Below are 21,923 nucleotides of genomic sequence, written 5' to 3' on the forward strand. Positions count from 1 at the left end.
TCACATTGGCGACGATTCGTTCGTCGTCATCATAACGTAAATAATATTGGAGGCGTCCGTATTACCTTCCCTATGAACTTTAGGAAGACCATTCATTCTTTGTGGTCTTAACCCCTTGTGCTCTCTGGAGGTGACGAGGAAGAATTCAGTAGAGTACATGTCTTCCGTAGCACACGTGCTGCAGGGTCGTGATCAATCTTCCTGTACATAGTATCACTAAGTAGACCATACATCTTCTTCAAATACAAACTACGAGGAACAGAATAGTTGTGTTACCTTATCAACTTTCAGCACCACTGTGTCCGGATCCTCTTGGAGATTTCGTGTACCAGCCCTTTCTTCAGAGGTTATCTTATTACGTTAAGGAGGAGTTTTTAAGAGAGCACGACAAGTTTCCCTTCTTATGTCTTCGGCAGCGTCCATAGGAAGCCGTCGTACAGCTTCTTCAACACCACTCAGGAAGCTTACCAGAGGTACGGCACTTCGTGTAGGTGCAAAATTGAGTCCTTTACCCAAAACAGACATTCGTCGAAACGTCCAAATACTTCTCCGTGAAGTTAACAACAAAACGTATTTCCTGTGGCGACAGCTGTTGTGGTATCAAGCGTTCAAATTTCGACGTCTGCCGCTAACTTGAATCCTTATACACACAATCAAACCTGACTGAAGTCACCCCATCAACCTAGTCCCATGATACAGGAGAACCATGTACCGTTATCTTCAGATGTAGCTGGGACAGTTCTTCTGAAATGGCATCCAGCCTTCGTCTCGTATAACAAATTCTCTCCTTCACAATAGCCTTCTCCGTTATCTACCGCGCAGTGGCCGTCTGGTATTATACCGTGGTCCCGACATCACATTAAAAATCTTAAGGAACTTAAAAAGTTTTGCTCCGTCGCCATGTGGCTTGTCGAAATTTCTTACATGTGAGGCCATCTCCTCCCCGTGAATGCGTTTGATGAGAAATTTAAATTCGTGGAATTCCGCCATCTCCGAGATCTGCTCCAGATGAAGACGTCAGAATGCTCCGATGACTGCCGCGAGCGACAACGCCACAGACAGCTGATTCTTGCAATTCCACCAGCGAGGCAGCTGCGGTGAGGTCATTCTGTCACTGCGAATGTGACGCATGCGCGGCAATACTGTCAGCGCGCTACATAAGGCGGAGTGGAGAACGTCTTCGTTAGTCTTCGATGGCTTCGCCTGAAGATGGCAAGTAAGAAACTTGCTGAAACGTTGCTGGAAAACAACACATTGACTCGGCTGTCAACCGAGATGATTTTATCATCGAGATTCGCCGAGAAAGCCTGCATTCTCATATAACACATGATATTGGTTATAGCATTCATTGTGGCTGGCTGTGTAGGATTGTAAACAGCACCCACAGCGTGAATGAGTTATGGGCAGATTAAAATCATTTTAACAACATGTGCACATGCAAGCCTTCTTACATGTCCCACTACTAATCGGTATGTTTGTCTTTTATGCAACGTTTAAGGTGGAAAACAGCTAGCTTACAGATTACAGCCAATTCAAATGACTGATCCCTATGTTTCTTACCAGTTTTAGCTCTGATGATGGCTATACTGCAGCTGAAATCTAGCTAGATTTACAATAAAATACAAATTTATGTGTGACTGATTGCTGTGGTTATCCCAGATTATATAATGCGTAATGTATATGGTAGTTTACAGACCGCTAAATCACATAATCGTTTACTAGTCCCCTTTCTAATAACGCTGTAGTACCATTTATTTCATAAAACATCCCCCCTAAGTTTCCTAATTTCTTCTGCTTCCAGATATCCACAAACATATAAATACTTCATTGCTTTTTCATTGTCAAGAAGAGCTCTATTAATCGTTCCACAAAATATCAGAAAATCTTCATTTCTTCAAAAAAAATTTTATTTTTCACTGTCAAACTCTCTTTCCCTTGACTGGAAAGTACAGATGATAAATTTTGCACAACGTCAAATGATGAAATAGCAAATGCCAAGACTTTGACTGCTTTTATGAGTTTCCCTAAAAGATGGTCACTGTCCCAATTATTTGGAATGCTGGGATTTTGATAGCACGATTCAGTTATTGTTAAGAAAGGAAGAGTACAAATACTTTAGATGCTTAATTTTTTAAATTTTCTAGTTTCTCTGAAAGAAATAAGAGTCAGTACTTCTGTCCGTAAAAATTCAATTGCAAATTTGTGTAAATTGAATAGTTTTCCAATTTACATCGCTACAATCGTGAAAGTCAGTAATATATTTTAGCCTATTAGTAGTAATAATTACGAAATCAATGTTGATGCTTGACTTAGTATTTTTTGTTGTTGCTTTGATTACAAATATTCAGATACTAAATATGAATGAAAATTTAAGAGTTATTCATTCTGGTCTTTTTGGCACTACGTCTGTAGGCCTTGATGATGATCTACTTGCTTTAGAGTAAATATGTATTAAAAGAATGGCTTAAAACACTGCTCACAGATAAAATGTGTACAAATATTTAGAACTCTCATATCAGTTCAGGTTGTAGCATTACGTTTAATGAGACATGAAACAATATCCATTTCAAGAGCATATCATGAATTTCAAACCATTTGAAAATAGTGTTGCGCCATGAGTCGACCTGGTGAATCAAAATGCTCCTTCAACTTTTCAGCAAAGTAATGTCACTGGGAATGTTTCACAAGCCACCTAAGGAAGGAACTAGGTGCTTTCGTGCAAGAACAGTATGCAAGCAGATGCATTCAGTACACTGACATTGCAGAAGACTCCACTCAGTGTTTATGAAAGGCGAAGATGTGACACATGACAGCAACGACTGGCCTACCAGTGGCACTGGCACACTACAGAAAGACCGGTGTCATAATCGCTCAACGATTACACCCAGAAACTCTGATCCATTATGATATGGAGGTTCAAATGGTTCAAATGGCTCTGAGCACTATGGGACTCAACTTCTGAGGTCATTAGTCCCCTAGAACTTAGAACTAGTTAAGCATAACTAACCTAAGGACATCACACACATCCATGCCCGAGGCAGGATTCGAACCTGCGACCGTAGCGGTCTTGCGGTTCCAAACTGCAGCGCCTAGAACCGCACGGCCACTTCGGCCAGCTGATATAGAGGCTTGGAGCGCTGCCATTGGAGGAACACTAGGCAGCCCAGCCTGTGTATGTACTGACGAACTTAGACTCTCAGTTCTGTCGTCACCACCAGCCACTAGTCATTAGCAGATGTCCACGACTATATGGCACCTGAGATGACCCAGCAAGCTGGTGCCACCAGACTCTACTGTCAATAACTGCAGACTACTGCCTCTGCTGAGTCCGAATGTGCGGACTTGGTGTCTCTAAACTCTGGGCCGTGGGTTCGAGTCTGTGCCATCTATTACCCACCTATCACTGCCTGAGCATGGCGAATACTGTCGCTGTTTGTCAGCCTGTGCGAACATATGACTGTCACTGTTGTTGTTCCCCCCCCCCCCCCCCCTCCATTGCTCAGTGTTGGCACACGACAATGACATAATCCATATTGGAGTTCGTGGTTTGATCCTGCCTGACCCAGTAACGCTGAGCTTATCAGTGGTGCTAGGCTGGGCCATATACTGCCCATCCATTGCTCGCCACCTGGCACCACCTATGGGTTTGTGCCTGCTGCCGCTGTGTTGACAGCAGCACCTTGGCAACAGTTGTTGATAATTCTTCCGGGTTATATGGCTGTGGTCCATGGAATTCTTCTATTCCTAACGTTTCGTCCAATACTACGTTGGACATCTTCAGAGGTATGGCTAGTCCTGCTAAGTCCTGCAGACCTGCAGTTCTGCAGGACTCAGCAGGACCAGCCATACCTCTGAAGATGTCCAATGTAGTATTGGACGAAACGTTAGGAATAGAAGAATTCCATGGACCATGGCCATATAACCCGGAAGAATTATCAACAACAGTACCATCCGGTCGTGAAAGCCTTCATTGTATGACCTTGGCAACAGTCGCTATCTCCCGACCACGTCCGAAAAACGCCGCGCTTCTGAGGGGCTACTGCCAATGTCCGCACACTTCACTGGCTTTGGCCGCCTACATCACAGGGGCCTTTGGCGGCATTGCGGATGTCACCACCGATGTAATTGTTACGGAATAAAGACTTATACGACCAGTTTTGTTTCTTTGACGGGACACAACTTAACACCTGCGACCAAACCACAGGAGCCACGTCCTAAGAAGAGAACTATCATACTTCACGGCCAGCTTCACCTGCCACCATAGAGATCGTAAACATCGACAACTATTATAGAAAGGGAGAAAATCGACAGGTAGGGGAAGAAAATTATTACATACGACGTATTCATATAATGCGTAATGGCTCAGAACAAGTGAAACTACGGTAAAGGATGAGCCAGTTTCAAGACATTCTGACAAACATGGAAGACAATGTGTCTCTCTACGCGAAGTCTACTGGCAGAATAAGAGATAGTAATATGGAGACACTCTTTTAATTATTACTTTCATAACCAATTAATGAATCAGAGAAACCTCTGAGTGAGATCTGTTCTGCTGGCACGTCCGACAGACCACTCGTGATGAGGCGGCTGCATTGCAGTGGGTGACAGGTTGGCAGTTTGAGACGGTCAGGGAACGTGTCCAGACGGCCAAAGTAGTTAAGGAAACATCTCATGAGAAACGGTAAATCCGGGTTCGAGTCTCGGTCGGACGCAAGTTTACAGCTTTCACTGCTGCATTACCACAATGCCCTGTTCGGTACCACAATGTCCTGTGTGGCTGGAGGTTGCGAACTCCCATCCATCACTTCCCTTGGATTCTCCATTTACTATTACATGTAAATGACTGCGAGAGCACTCTAAGTATCTAACAGCTGTTTTAGTGCGGATGTGGATTCCCAGTGGATGAACAGAAATGAAGAGCGTAATAAAAACATATGAACGACGTAAATTTTGCCTGAGTCTTAGCACTATGCATTATTACTTGGTTTGTTGTTTGGTTACAAATGCAGAGTCCAACTGACTTTTATCAAATTACTTTTGGCCGTTTACACAGCTGCAAGAGAGTTAAACTAATAATTTTACATCTTTGTTCTTCTAATATGAATCGGTTTGTTTCAGCTCCAAATCATTAATACTTATCTCCTTTTACATGATCTGTAACATTGTGCACAAAGTTTCGTAAAACTGGAGACTTCTCTTTGTTTTCTTGCTCCTGTCCTAATTGCACCTAACACCTAGTCGTTTGTAAATCAAGGTTTTCTTTTGTAGCTCTCTTTTTCTTTAGAGAATTTCTTGATCTCTTCATACCTAAGTTTCCCTAATCCTCAGGAAGAAGTTCTGACACTGCTTTCAGGTAGCTCCTCCAGCAAAATATGGCTTGACAACGGACTGTTTCTAATCTAAATCCTGCACGAAAAGACTGTTTATAACGTCCCCTTATGAGTGGTACTTCGGCAATGAACTGCTCAATTTAGAACGTTGTGTCCAGATAGTAACAGGGTCGAGCTATGAACTTCTGCCTTTACGCCCAGCAACTGAACTCGCTGCATTGCTTATAATGAGAATTATTAAACCAAACAAGTAGCAATAAAACTGAATAATAATCATAATTGTTAAAAGCGTTATTCTGATGAATAAATTGATGCAGACGACAACAGAAGGTTTCACCTAAATGCACCGATTTATTTAGTCAGTCAAACATTGAAACTGTTAAGAATGGTAACCCTAAAATAAATTATTAAAACGTGAACAATTTTTCACATGCATTTAAGCTTGCATGTATGTGAGATTAGAATGGCAACAGAATCCCGAAATGCTATGTAGATATCACTGCTATGCGAAAAACACAGTTCTATTCCGGTTAACTGAACACAGCTTGTTTGCCAACTCATAAATACTTAAAGTTCACTTAAGGCAGCCGGCCGGGATGGCGGAGCGGTTCTCGGCGCTACAGTCTGGAACCGCGCGACCACTACGGTCGCAGGTTCGAATCCTGCCTCGGGTATGGATGTGTGTGATGTCCTTAGGTTGGTTAGGTTTAAGTAGTTCAAAGTTCTAGGGGACTGATGACCTCAGAAGTTATGTCCCATAGTGCTCAGAGCCATTTGAGCCATTTTTGAACCACTTAAGGCAATCAACATATTAACACACATGCGAATTTTCAAGCAGATTCTCGTGCTACACCTAGCTTGAATTCGAAAAGTGAAATCTTAGTAAGTTAAAGTTCAACATTGCACATTATTTGACGCTCACAAAATGTTAACGTTCCACGCAATTGGTACAGGCTGAGTACCACACCACTCGGAAATTTTATAAGTGCAAACGAATATTAAAGTATTCATGTGTCTACGTGCCGCCAAGAAACCAACACTTTAGCGCCTAAAAGGTCTCAAAGCCTACCCTGTACCAAACTTGACATACAAGTCCCCTATTCATTCGACAGAAAGTGTCTTCCAGCTCAACTTTCCCCCGAATCCTTCCTTGCTCCCAAACGCCATTCCACGAATAAGTATACGCGAACGCTTCTATGCTCGCACGAACAAGAACATTCGCTCCCCCACAAAAAGAGCATAATTTACCCAGAGTTTATAAAATGGACCACCATTTTCGTGATAGCGATTTTACAAATTAGGCACATGACTTAAATGAAAAATAATTTTTACCGGATCTACAGAGATCAAACGAAATAGTCTGGATAGAAAAGTACAGACATAACTAATTAATCACGGATATAGTGCATAAGCGCTTAAAACAAATAATAAAGAATACACGTTAAAACATACACCGGAGAGTCAAAGAAAGAGATACACCTGGCCAATATCGTGTAGACCCCTACGAGCACGCAGAAGTGCCGCATCACAGCGTAGTAAGGACTCGACTAATGTCTGAAGTAGTGCTGGAGGGAACTGAGCGGAAGTGTTTAATCTCAGAAGAGAGTTCCTGTAACCATTCTGAAGCGAAGCAGTTCTGGACATGTGGGGTGTCGCCTTGTACTGTTGGAATTGCGCAAGAACGCACAATGCACATGAATGGATGCAGATGGTCAGACAGGATGCTTACGTGTATGTCATCTGTCAGAGTCGTATCTAGTCGTATCTAGGGTCACATATCACTCCAACTGAGCACGCCTCACACCATTACAGACCCGCCACTAGCTTGAACAATCGCCTGTTGACATGCAGGGTCCATGGATTCATGAGGTTGTCTCCATACCAGTACACGTCCATCCGCTACATAGAATTTGAAACGAAACTCGTCCGATCAGGCAACATGTTTCCAGTCATCAACAGTCCAATGCCAGTGTTGACAGGTCCAGTTGAGGCGTAAAGCATTGTGTCATGCAGTCATCAAGGGTACACGAGTGGGCCTTCGGCTCCGAAAGGCCATATCGTTGATGTTTCGTTGAACGGTTCGCACGATGACACTTGTTGATGGCGCAGCACTGAAATCAGCAGCACCTTGCGGAACGGTTGCAACTGTTGTCAAGTTGAACGATCCCCTTCAGTCTCGTCTTGCAGGACCATTTTCCGGCCGGACAGATGTCGGAGATTCGATGTTTTACCAGATTCTTGACATTCATGGTTCACTCTTTAAATCGTATCACGGGAAAATCCCCACTTCATTGCTACCTCGGAGATGCTGTGTCCCATCACTTCTGCACTATAACACCACGTTTAATCTCACTTAAATCTTGATAAGCTGCCATTGTAGCAGCAGTAACCGATATAACAGCTGCGGCAGACAAATGTCCTCTTATATAATGGTTGCCGACCGCAACGGTATATTCTGCCTGTTTACATATCTCTGTATGTGAACAAGCATGCCTACTGTCTTACGAATAATTTTCCGTTTTTAAGTTACAAGGGTTTTTCTAACGTTGGACTACTAACCTTTTAGTTACATAATTCAGAAACAGTTAATAAAGCGTGACTTGGGAATCGCCACACTACTTTCGTTTGCTGTGTTAGTGTGGAGTATCAGATGGTGTAACACATTTACATAACAAAAAGATATAACAACATACGTACATCCATATTCTAAATGATAATGCCGTGTCGATGCAACCATTCTCATGTAAGAAGCACAATAACTCAAAAAAATTGTCTACAGATGCGTGGCTTTCAGGGATGACGTTTGGAGTCCTAAGTTATCGTCCAATACCTTGCTTATAAAGTATTTAGCAGTTTTTTAATTTTAAATGGCTTTTACTATGATAATATAACTTCCCTGATTTTAGTGATATTTGTAATAATATTCTCTCAATAGATCCACCTCAGTGCGTTGAGTATGCTGGTACGTATGGATCTGCGCTATGATGAAACACTGAATTATCACAGAATTAAAAAGTATTTGAATGTAGCCGTCTTCCATACTGTAGCAGAAGCCACCATTGCATACATCTCGTATATTGGACCATGGTTGCAGCTGGCTAGAAGCTCATCCCGTACTGCAATTTCCTTAGCAAAAACCGTCTCTTAGCTGCTGGATACTATCCTTATTTTGACGAGCGTCGCTGACCGCAAAACCCCCTTTCGTCGAATCACGCATCTGCTATATGTCGGCCAAGAAATCCAACGTTCCAAATTTCACATACCAAATTTCACACATTATTCTGGCCGAATTCTTACCAACATGTTGGTAATCTAATAAAATTCTGATATCTTCATTGCACCTCTAGTCTATATTTTTGTTGTATACTATCTCTAGTATGGTACTAATCTCTCCCATGTCCTTCTTCATCTCATCTACCCATTTGTTCTACTATCCCCATTAGATGTTCAGACACTTGCAAAATTCGTTTTCGCATTATGACTCTAGTCTTTCTGGTACTTTTGGAAGCCTTTTTCTTTCTCTGGTTCTCTGTGGAGCTAAATTTTTCCTCTCGATTCTACTGTAACACACTATACAACTTTTATTATTAAGATGTCATTTATTTGTAATATAGGATTCGGTTATAATTTTTTTAAAACTGTCTCTGGTCATTTGTTTCCCTTGTACAGTTTCGATACGTTTCAAGTGACGCTGGGGACCATCAAACTGTACTCCTTCGACTGGGAGGACAACTTGGAGCGCATTTACAGCCGTGAGGGTGTAGTCCACCCTTCCTACACGAGCATGTCTCTCAAACATGACGTGGCTGTTGTCCTCCTGAAATCCGAAGTAGCCCTAAGCTGTAAGTTTACATTCGACGGAAGATATGATTCTTCTGTTTCTTTGGTTTTATTTATTTATTTGTATATTTCAACTGGCCATATCAGTCACATCGGACTAGGGTGTCTCACACAAGTATTTTTTTCATCTTAGTTACCTACTAAATAATGATAGTTTTAATATGACAAACAGTAATCAAATGCTTTTAATACAAATGAAATGACTGGATTGCATGTTGGGACAATGTGAATAAAAACACTCACTAAAAACTAATCAAGTTAGTACTACCAGTACTGTTACTACTACTGTTGTTGCTGTTGCTGCTGCCTAGTAATGATAATATCACTCATGAACACTTTTAAATGTGTAGAAAAGTGACATTTTGTGATATAGCGTGTTCTGGGGGAGAGAAATGTAGGTAGCCTGCACCTGCTAATAGCTCTAAATGAGGAAGCTATGGTTGGAAAGAACGATGTGATAATGTAACGAGTGCATACAAGGACAGAAGTACACGTTATTGTTGTATCAGATATCTGTTTTGTTCAGACATGAGTGTTAAATTTGAGGAGTGTATGTTGACTGGTTACTGTGCCGACATTGTGTCACGTAGATGCTGGTTTGATATACACTATGGATTTTCCGACTGTGCTGTTGGTAACACGCTTAAGATGGAACTTGTTGCAGTTATTGGAGCTTATCCTCATGAAGTAATCATTACGTCTCTAGTTAGTTTGCTGTCCGATTGTGATTTTAGCTTATGTGAAGTGCTATTTCAGTCCCCTGAGTGGAAAAATAAGATCAGCTTATGACATATCTTTTGATAGAACCAAGAAGGTGAGCTCATGTACCTGACTGAATAGTCTTCAAGGGTCATAGAATTAATGATAACATCAACTGATGCTGCTGGTTTCTATTTCATTTTAAATGATTGTAGAATTATGGCAATAACGTTGAATGAACTCTACAAAACTATTTCGATAATTAGATAGCTCGATTTTATTGGCCCTCTTAACTCTGGTTTTATTTAGTTATGGGACAGACTTGGGAGAAATGGTCTCATAACATTACATCTTCATGCCGTTTCTTTAAATTTTTGCTGATGCAATTGTCCTCAAAACTTGTTAAAGCGTGAATGTATGAAGGAAGTTAGATATGTGTGATTGAGATTATGTGCTTACTGGAGGCACTGTTTTGGCCATGGATTTTTCCAAGAGTACAGGTAAACATTTTATTCTGATCCTAACTAACTTCAGGCACTCACTCACTTAGTCCGACGGCGTCGTTACCAAACAATACAGGGTTGCTTAATGCACCACCTCACAACTTATTCAACCCTCTTTAAAACTCTCATTACGGTTCAGCCATTAAATTGGTTCATATTCAGACTAAATGAATTTATAAACAATGTACAGTGTATCAATTATTGAACAATGTGATATAAAATCGTCATATGTTCTGAACGGTTTACGTTAGGACGTTCAAACTGTACGGTTAACCGCGGGGCGTGATGGGAATTAATATGGTTTATGTTAGCTACGAAGCCAACTTTAATTTGGATGGGTTCGTCAATAAGCAAAATTCGCGCATTTGGGGGATTGAGAATCCGTATTTCGCCATCGGGATGTCTCTTCACCCTCAACGGGTGACTGTATGGTGTGCAATGTCCAGTCACGGAATAATCGGTGCGATATTCCTTGGTGGCACGGTGACTATCAAACCGTACGTGAAGGTTTTGGAAGATGATTTCATCCCCATTATCGAAAGTGACCCTGACTTCGACAAGATGTGATTCATGCAAGATGGAGCTCGATCCCGTCGAAGCAGGAGAGTGTTTGATGTTCTGGAGGAGCACTTTGGGACCGCATTCTGGCTCTGGGTTAGCGAGAGGCCACTGGCATGAGCCTCTCCTGGCCGCCATAGTCTCTTGATCCGAACTCATGCGACTCCTTTTTGTGGGGCTGTATTAAAGATAAGGTGTACAGCAATAACCTCAAAACCATTGATGAGCTGGAAACAGCCATTCAGGAGGTCATCGACAGCAAAAATAGCTCTAAGCACTATGGGACTTAACATCTGAGATCATCAGTCCCCTAGACTTAGAACTATGTAAACCTAACTAACCTAAGGACATCACACACATCCATGCCCGAGGCAGGATTCGAACCTGTGACCGTAGCAACCGCATGGTTCCGGACTGAAGCTCTTAGAACAGCTCGGTCACCGGTCGGCTCATCGACAGCATCGATGTTCCGACATTTCAGCGGGTCATGTAGAATTTCACTATTCGTCTGCACCACTTCATCGTCAATGATGGTAGGCATATCGAACATATCATAACCTAAACCCGAATACCTGTAGTGACGTTTGCATCTTGCATAAAGTGTGTGCACACCGTAGTTTGTAACTAATTTACGTTTTTTCCCAATATTTCATTGACTGTCACTCTGTAATATTTATTTTTATTTATTGCGAAAGCTCTCTCTAAGATTACAAATGTTAGAAATGTAGGTTTGCCTTTTCTTAATCTATCTTCTAAGATAAGTCGTAGGGTCAGAATTGCCTCACGTCTTCCAACATTTCTACGGAATCCCAGCTGATCTTCCCCAAGGTTGGCTTCGACCAGTTTTTCCATTCGTCTGTAAAGAATCATGTTATTATTTTGCAACCGTGACTTATTAAACTGATAGTTCGGTAATTTTCACATCTGTCAACACCTGCTTTCTTTGGGATTGGAATTATTATATTCTTCTTGAACTCTCATAAATTTTGTTCACCAGATGGTAGAATTTTGTCAGGGCTGGCTCTCCCAAGACTGTGAGTAGTTCTAATGGAACGTTGTATACTCCCAGGACCTTGTTTCGACTTAGGTCTTTCAACGCTCTGTCAAATTCTTCACGAAGTATGTTATCTCCCATTTCATCTTCATCTACGTCTTCATCCATTTTCATAATATTGCCCTCAAGTACATCACCCTTGTGTAGATAGGCCTTCTATATACTCCTTCCATCTTTCTGCTTTCCCTTCTATGTTTAGAACTGCTTTTCCATCTCAGCCCTTCATATTCATACAAGTAGTTCTCTTTTCTCCAAAGGTCTCTTTAATTTTCCTGTAGGCAGCATCTATCTTACCCCTAGTGAGATAAGCCTCTCCATACTTACATTTGTCCTCTAGCCATCCCTGCTTAGCCATTTTCCACTTGCTGGCGATCTCATTTTTGAGACGGTTGTATTCCTTTTTGCCAGCTTCATTACCTGAATTTTTTTATTTCCTCCTTTCATCAATTGAATTCCATATCTCTTCTGTTACCCAAGGATTTTTAATAGCTCTTGTCTTGTTACCTACTTTATCTCGTGCACCCTTCACTATTTCATCTCTCAAAGCTACCCATTTTCTTCTACTGTATTTCTTTCTCCCATTCTTGTCAATCGTTCCCTGATGGTCTCTCTGAAACTCTTTACAACCTGTGGTTCTTTCAGTTGCAGTTTCTTCAAGTTGAAACTACAATTCGTAACCAATAGATTGTGGAGAGAGTCCACATCTACCCCTGGAAATGTCTTACAATTTAAAACCTGTTTCCTAAGTTTCTGTCTTACCATTATATAATCTGTATGAAACTTTCCAGTGCGTCCAGGCCTCTTCCATGTATACAACCTTCTTTCATGATTCGTAAACCAGGTGTTAGCTATGATTAAGTTATTCTCTGTGCAAAATACCACCAGGCGGCTTCCTCTTTCATTTCTAATCCACATTCTATATTCACCTACTGCTTTTCGGTTTCTTCCTTTTCCTACTATTGAATTACAGTCCCCCATGACTATTAAAGTTTCGTCTCCCTTCACTATCTGAATAATTTATTTTATCTCATTATACAGTTCTTCAATCTCTTCGTCATCTGCGGAGCTAGTTGGGATATAAACTTGTACTACTGTGGTAGGCGTGGGCTTCGTGTCTATCTTGGCTACAAAAATGCGTTCACTATGTCGTTCGTAACTGTTTACCCAAGTTCCTATTTTTTATTCATTATTGAACTTACTCCTGCATTACTCCTACTTGATCTTGCATTTATAACCCTGTATTCACCTGACCAGGAATCTTTTTCCTCCTGCTAGCGAACTTCGCTAGTTCCCAATATATCTAATTTTAACCTATCCATTTCCCTTTTTAAATTTTCTAACCTGCCTGCCCTATTAAGGGATCTGATTTTCCACACTCCAATCCGTAGAACTTCAGTTTTGTTTCTCCAGGTAACGACGTCCTCCAGAGTAGTCCCCACCCAGATCCGAATGGGGAACTATTTTGTCTCCGGAATATTTTACTCAAGAGACGCCATCATCATTTAACCATACAGTAAATTTGCATGTCCTCGGGAAAAATAACGGCTGTAGTCTTCCCTTACTTTCAACTGTTCGCAGAACCAGCACGGAAACACCGTTTTGGTTAATGTTAAAAGGCCAGATCACTCAATCATCCAGACTGCTTCTCCTGCAACGACTGAAAAGGTTGCTGCCCTTCTTCAGGAACCACACATTTGTCTGGCCTCTCAACAGTTACCCCACTGTTGTGGTTGCTATCTGTATCGCTGAGGCACGCAATCCCTCCCCCCCCCCCCCCACCCCACTGCTCCCCCACACCAACATTAAGGTCCATGGTTCATGGGGAGAGGCGTTATATCCTTCAAATAAATAAAAATGGTTTTCTACACACTCTCTACAGTAGGCTATACTCTTCCTCAGCATTCGAGCTATCTCCATACCAAATTTATCAAAATCGGTTCAACAGTTTAGTCGTGAAAGCGTAACAAACGGTGTTACTTTCGTAATTATAACGTTAGTATGGATGTTAGTATGAATAATATTAGTATGGATGTGAAATTTGAGCAAACTCTCATGAAAACAGTGAAGAGTTCTGGTGAGATGGCTCGTGGACAAGGTGTACCGGACAGCTTCCTCACTCGCTAGACTATAGGGTTAGCTGCATTTTAAAACGCAACTGACGAAATTGAGAACTTCTGCAGGGGTGCTTCGGCTACTACGGAAAAACACATTGACGTGACATCTTCCCGTGTCGCAAGGGACAACAGTGACGTTAATATGCTAACACAGCCGTTTTCCAGTCACAATCCTTTTCCAACTGTTAAATATTTAATGTCAATAAGTAATGGAGCGAGTGAAAGTGAAGACTTCAACTGGAATAGATAGAACTGTGAACAGCAATTTTGAGAACATGCGTTTCTGACGTAAATATGCAGTGGCTTCTCTGTCGGTAATTTCTACCCATATATAAATGAAAAAAGGAAAAATAGCTCTGAATATTTTCATGCTTTACAACAGGATGATCGTCTCTAAGCAGCCTGATGATCTGAAGAACTACATCAAGCTCAAACTTTCTCAAGTTCCACTATAATTTTTTTCTGAGGAAGGCATTCGCAAAGGGAGAAAGTCCAGATTTTACGCTCCCTTGATACCCTAACCAAGTGACATAGAAGTGGGTAAGAGCAAAGAATGTATTTCTGCCATTTCAAAAAGATTTGTGGCTTACTCACAGTGACATCATGGTCAAAATTTGTAGTTGACTTCGGTGGGTATCCCGCAAAAGAAAATAAAAGGAGCAAAAAACACCAAAAGAGCTGTTCGCTTCTGGTTAAAATATTGTGCGGCAGTTCTCGTTGATGTTTCGGCAGATGCCAATGGATAAATTGTTATCAAATGAAGAAAAAAATCCTGCTTCATTTCATTGCTCCAGAAGGAACTTCAGCGAACACAAATGATAACCAAGCAGCTAATAAAGGATACAGATGTGTTGATTGTGAAAACTACCATTTCAGTTTCTTCTGAACACGATTCTGTTCTGTATGCTGGGAGAAACATTCATCTTTCGGGTTTGATGATGGCTTTAGTGCCAGACAATGTGGTTTTGCAAATCGATAAGGGGTAACATAGCAGATGCACTGTACACCAAAACGTTCTTCAGATATAAAGATGTTATTGACAACATTCTATTTCTCCTTGCAATAACTGGTTGAGATATCACCTGTACTCTGTTTCGACAGAGGAAACATAAATTTTGCACTACACTTGGGAGAGATGTTTCCCACAGTTAAAGTTATTCTGTTTTCGAAAGATCTAGCTGCACAAAAACGGAAGATTGTGGAAACAACTGAAAATTTTCTTGTGGAACTTTATGGAGGTGTCCTGAAAACTTCTATAGACGATCTGCGATTTCTTTGCTTTTCTAAAGCTGCTACGAACATCTAATCCAATTTAGCACGCCTACCTCCAGCCTCGAGATGAGTGGGTGTTGTCGTCTTCATCATCATAATTCATCCCCATTACGGTCGGAGGATGGCAACGGCAAACCACCTCCGCTAGGACCTTGGCTACTCAGTGGTGCAGGTCTCCCACATCGTCCCCTACACTCCTCGGAGTATGGGACCTTATCATCATTACATCCAGCTAAGGATGAAGTTCATTATCAAACATACAGAACTTACCTGCAAGTTCAGCCAGTGATCAGTTTATGGAAAAAAACGTCCTGAAGTGGGGCCGGAATAAGGATATTGGCGGTGTGACTACAGCGCCAATGAATAAAAGAGAAGCTCTACAGGCATTGCTTAACACGATTTCATGCCAACGCAAAAAGATTTGTGGCAGCAAATGCTGCTGTAAAAAAGCAGGACTTCGATTCTCCATTGTATATGTTCACTGTTGTTCGAATTACACGGAAATTTATCAGACGTTGGATTCAACATCGAAGAAGACGAGTTACGAGATCCACTGCCAATTGGTGGAAGTGATGAATGCATATGTCAACATATGAGCGAAAATAACAGAAACTTATGAAATTTTACAATTAATTTTACACTTTTACAGTAATTAATAGTTTTATAATTAATACAAAAATATGCACTATATAATTTTTTTGTATATATATAATTAAAATAAAATTTAAGATCTACTTTTTAATTGTATGTAAGTATACATAGATGTGTTGAAATTAGTGTTTTTACTTTTTCAGAGATACTTGTTCTCAAGAAATTAAATGACTCTCATGATCTACATTTACATATTGCATAAGTAGCTGCTTAAAGCTGATATTACATTTAGGAGTACTATTTTTGACTGAGGAAGGCTTTTTCAGTTTCAAATTCACTTTCACTACAATTGTTAATGCAGTATTTCTCGGCATGTATCGGTAGTGATTAAAAATATTTTGTATGAATCTTGCGAAATTAAGTCATCTAGAACAATGGTTATTATACAATGTGTACCAGCTCTACAAAAGAGTTATTAAAGTGAATTACTAATTACCTAACTTTTTGTGATTTCTGAACATCTTTCCAGATTTTCACAGCCTTGTGTCTTAGTAGCTGTTCCGAATTTTCTATCATGTTTTGTGTGAAACTTTAAAGTTTGCCGAAAACTTGTTGGGAGCAAATTACTGAGGCAAAAGTAAAAAAGTGCCATTTCTTACCGATTTTTTCGAGATTGCGATTAAGGCACAAGAAGGAGGTCTAAAACTTGGATTTTTCATGAGAAGAGTAATGCATACAACATGTATGATCATGAGAATTACTCTATCTTTTGCAGTCCAAAATGGTATCTCTACTAGGTTATATACAAGTGTATAACACACTCATGTCAATTTGACATATATAGGATGCTTCCTTCATGATGTTGGTATTTTAATGTTCACCATTGTATTTTTTTCCATTGTGCTGAGATGACAATAATTTGCATATCTGAGCAACTGATGACAGTTTGATGTTGCATTTAAAATACCAGCAATGTACTAGGGTCATGAAAAAGTCAATGAAGTCAATAGACCTAACTTACATTTCTTACATTCCTCTTCCTTAGGTTAAACATTAACTAAGTTATGCAGTTAATCACCACACCTTTAGAATTATAAACTTTGGAATTAAAAATGAAAGCTAATGGGTTTAGTGACAATGAGGTAACTGACTTTGGGTACAGTGTGGACTCCTTTCACAAACTACAGCAAGGTAGAAACAAGTTGTACACAGTGTTTTAAAGTGACATATGCACTTTCTGGCTATCGTCTTGTTATTATGCTTCAAATGAATATTTGTTATTATTATTACAGCATACATCCAATTAGTGGACCTGCCTTCATATTCGATTGCTAATGAGACATTTGTAGATTATAAAGCCACTGCTTCTGGTTGGGGCAGAACAGCAGACAGTAAGTAAAGTTACTATTTTCATATATTAAAACACCTCATAGTACTGTAAGTGCATACAAATGTAATTCCTTGTCTACAGAAATTCTGATAACGTGCATAAGATACATGGATATCAAGCAGCACCATCCTCCTGTATATTCGTCAGCTATAGTTCTCTTACATCATAATCCTTGATTTTTTACAATGGTACTTCAGAATGAATTAATAGTTACCAATCATCTGATCCCATGTGGTCCTTCAGACCACCTCTTATATCAGATAATAGCGTTGAACACACAAGAATTTTTAGATTACAATTTACTTAAATTAGCATATTAGCTATAATATTACAAATGGCAATGGCAAAGATTGTAACAGAAGAGAAAGATATGTTGAATCAGTATTTTAATATATTTGATGCTATTTTTAATGACACTATTGATTGAAAACTTACAGAAAATGATCTGTACACTTACTACTTATAAACAGTGATACTAATAATAATACTCCAACGAGAACTAATAAACCGAGAGATCAAATTTAACTGTCTCCTTACCTGGTCTGCTATGACATCAAATACAGTATCCAAGCAAAAAAGAGGTATGTCTGGTAACGACACATCATAACAGCATAATAATGGAGGTCTGTATCTCAAGTAGCAGTATATTTTTTACATACAACCATAGTAAAAGAAGAACTTCAAGATGGCTCGAAATTAGCCAGGAATCATCCTTCACACAAGTCTAGAATCGATGGAGATTTGAATACACATTGTAGCACATTAATAGTCCCAAGCAATGCGCAGCTTTTTGTCACATACCCTACAAAGAAAAGAATGGCTTATGGTAACAAAATTATGAATTGAAATTAATAATGTGCCTCTCTGAACATAATGTGACCACTGGTATAGAACTTTTAAGTGTTACAGGATTTAGGTTAGCATCTAACTTTTGTAGCGCAGAAATGGACAAAGGAGGTGTGGCCACATTTATCACAAACGGTCATAAATTTAGGAACATAGACATTCATAAATTTTGCCTACAACAGCGTATGGAAGCATGTGCAACAGAAGTAGAATTTCATAAAAAATCCTTCATAATATTAAGTGTATATCGAGCACCTGCAAGTAACTTTAATTTGTTCATAAACCATCTTGAAGCTGTAATTGCCCATTTAACAACCAAAAACAAAGAAATAGTGTTTGCTGGTGACTTCAACGTAGATTTCCTTAAAGACTATCCAAATAACATACCTGAGTTAGTAACACTAACATTCAACTTAATTCCCACTGTAAAGTTTCCAACTTGTGTAGCCAATTGCTCAAAAATAGCCATTGATAATATATTCATAGAAAAATCCAATGAAGAAAATTACATTACAAAACCAAAAGTCAATGGCCTCTCAGACCATGACATACAGGTCTTTCTGATTTATGTTAATGTTGAACAGGATATAAAATCTGTTATATCTGAACTCAAGAGGGTAATCAATAAGCCAAAAATGGATTATTTTAGGACACTCCTCAGAGACAGTGACTGGAGTGATGTTTACAATACTCATGACATGAATGAAGAATATAATACTTTTGCTAATAAAGTGCTTACCTTATTTGAACACTGTTTTCCCCCAAAACTAACCCACGTTAGAGCAAGGTCTACAAAGAAGCCATAGGTTACTCAAGGCATTGGCATATCTGGTAAAACAAAAAGAAAACTGTATCTGTCAATCTGAAACAGTTCTGATGTTGATGTTATAACACATTACAAGTAATACTGCAAAATATTAAAGACTGTAACACAGACATCAAAGCAAATATAATACAAGGAAAAGATAGTCATACCAGGTAACAAAATAAAGACAATATGAGATGTACTGAAGGAGGAGACCGGTAGAACCAGACATTACGAGGGGCAAATAGAATTAAGAGTAAATGATATGTTGGTGACAGATGTGTATAGTATTGCACAACTTTCTAACAAACATTTTATAACTGTTACTGAAAAGATGGGATAGCCAGGTTCTGTAGTTGCTGGCATGGGATACCTCAGACCAGAGATTTCTAGTAACTTCCATAATATGGATTTGAACCTCACTATCCCAGCAGAAGTAATGTCAATCATAATAAAATATTTAAAATCAGAAACATCTAATGGGTATGATGAAATGTCAACGAAGTTGATTAAAAAATGTGATTCGGATTTAAGTAACATATTAAGCTATCTGTGTAACCAGTTGTTTATCAGTGGAATATTTCCTGAATGGTTGAAATATGCCAAAGTTAAGCCACTGTTTGAGAATAGAGATAAAGAAATAGCATCAAATTTCCACCCAATTTCACTTTTGCCAGCCTTCTCAAAAATTTTTGAAAAGGTAATACATAATCGGCTATATATCCACCTTATCACAAATAACATACTGTCAAAGTCGCAGTTTGAATTTCTAAAGAGATCTGATATTGAGAATACTATCTACACTTACTGTGAAAGTGTACTTAATTCATTAGACAAAAAATTGCAGGCAGCTGGTGTCAAAGGCATTTGACTTTGTAAATCACAATATCCTTTTAAGTAAATTAGAATATTATGGTGTAACAGGAAATGCTGTAATATGGTCCAAATCTTATATCTCTGGCAGGAAACAAAGGATGTTATTAGGAAAGAGACATGTATCAAGCTATCAGGCATCATCCAACTGGGAACTAATTACATGTGGGGTCCCACAAGATTCCATCTTATGACCCTTACTTTTTGTTGTATATATATCAATAACCTCTCATCAGTAACATTACCAGATGCTGGTGATACAAACATTGTAATAAGTAGCAAATCAAGTGTAATCGTAGAACGATCGGCTACTAAAGTATCTGTGGACATTGATCACTGTTTCCTAGCCAATTCTTTGTCACTAAACTTTGAAAAAACACAATACATGCAGTTTGGAACTTGTAAGAAGTGTCCCATGAGTATACATCTAACATACAACGACAAACAGATATAAGAAGCGGACAGTATTAAATTCTTGGGATTACAGCTTGATAATAAATTCAACTGGGAGGAGCACAGCACAGAACTGCTGAAGCATATAAACAAATCTCTATTTGCAATGCGAATTGTGTCAGACATAGGGGATATAAAAATTAAAAAGCTGGCATACTATGCTTACTTTCATTCCATAATGTCATATGGGATTATTTTTTGGGGTAATTCATCAAGCCAAGCTAAAGTTTTCTGGGCACAAAAACGTGCAATAAGAGTTATATGTGGTCTGAACTCAAGAACACCCTGCAGAGGCCTGTTTAGGGAACTAGGGATACTAACTAATGCTTACCAATATATTTATTCCTGAATGATATTTGCCATTAAAAATGTACCACATTTTCAAACCAACAGCTCAGTTCATGGAGTCAGTACTAGAAATGAGAATAATCTTCACAAGGATTTAAAGTCACTTACTACTGTACAGAATGGTGTGCACTATTCCCGAATACACATTTTCAATAACTTGCCAGTAGCCATAAAAAGCTTAACAACCGATGAAATTCAGTTTAAGAGAAGCCTAAAGGATTTATTTCTGGCCAACTCCTTCTACTCCATTGATGAATTTCTCAGTAGAACCATCTGACTTCGTGTGTGTGTATGTGTGTGTGTGTGTGTGTGTGTGTGTGTGTGTGTGTGTGTGTGTGTGTGTTTAGTGATGTGTTCATTGCAAATAAGCATTGTAGTAGTTCTGTTATTTGTTTATTGCTTTATAAATTAAAAACAAAATTTTTTACTTTTAAATTGAGTGTATTAATGCAATCTTAGTAAAAGAGTGTTGTAAAATGATCTTTTCAAATAGTGTCCATTAAAAAGGGACATTGCCTTATTTGTTTTAGTTGTAAATATTTGTCATGTATATTGTTCTTCTGGCATGTTCTACATCCTGGAGAAGCTCCTCGCTGTGGATCATTTGGAATGAAAGTAAACGTAACCTAATGTAATGTAATCTTAATCATCATATGAAGTAATTTTTTACTTTCCAAAAGAGCAAACAAACACCCATAAATTCATATAGAGATTCAATTACTAGTCTAGGCATCTGGTTGTGCACTATTGCATTTATCCTAATGAAATCTTATGAATCATAAAACCCCAGCAAATTATTAATTAATAAATTGCAAAACACAAATAAATTTCAGTTAAATAAGATGATATAAGAACAGTCCATTGGGACAAGGGTGTACCCTGAGACTGGTACAATACTGAATCTCCACTATATTTACATCAAGAAACAAGTTACATTTGATGGGGAGTTGCGAAGGCAAATATTTTATATTGTGAGACAAAAAGGAGTTGATTGCAGTACAGCTGCAGCAATCAGAGTCTACACAGGCAGCTTTTAACATTTGCCACTCACATTGAGCAATGTACTGGAACGATTATCTGAAAACAATCCGCACATTTAACAGTTCACTCAAGTCTACCTGAGTACCATATCTCCAACAACCATTTTCAGTACAAAATGTCTCTTTAATTCGCAATGAATACATTGTCAAGTTGCAATGTGGTGCCTAGAGGTGATGCCCCTAAATGCACTTCTCCTGCCTCCTCAG

At 39.3% G+C, this 21,923-nt stretch overlaps 1 protein-coding gene across 1 annotated transcript in view; it reads left to right on the top strand.

Annotated features, from left to right (window-relative positions):
- Positions 1 to 21,923, top strand: part of LOC124712136 (brachyurin-like) — a 176,029-nt gene that overhangs the window by 78,713 nt on the left and 75,393 nt on the right. The window contains exons 4-5 of the mRNA XM_047242435.1: positions 9,000 to 9,172; positions 17,254 to 17,352. Coding sequence (XP_047098391.1) covers positions 9,000 to 9,172; positions 17,254 to 17,352 — 272 coding nt within the window. The remainder of the gene's footprint in view (positions 1 to 8,999; positions 9,173 to 17,253; positions 17,353 to 21,923) is intronic.

The sequence above is a fragment of the Schistocerca piceifrons genome, chromosome 8, assembly GCF_021461385.2.
Source record: "Schistocerca piceifrons isolate TAMUIC-IGC-003096 chromosome 8, iqSchPice1.1, whole genome shotgun sequence".
Taxonomy (NCBI): domain Eukaryota; kingdom Metazoa; phylum Arthropoda; class Insecta; order Orthoptera; family Acrididae; genus Schistocerca; species Schistocerca piceifrons.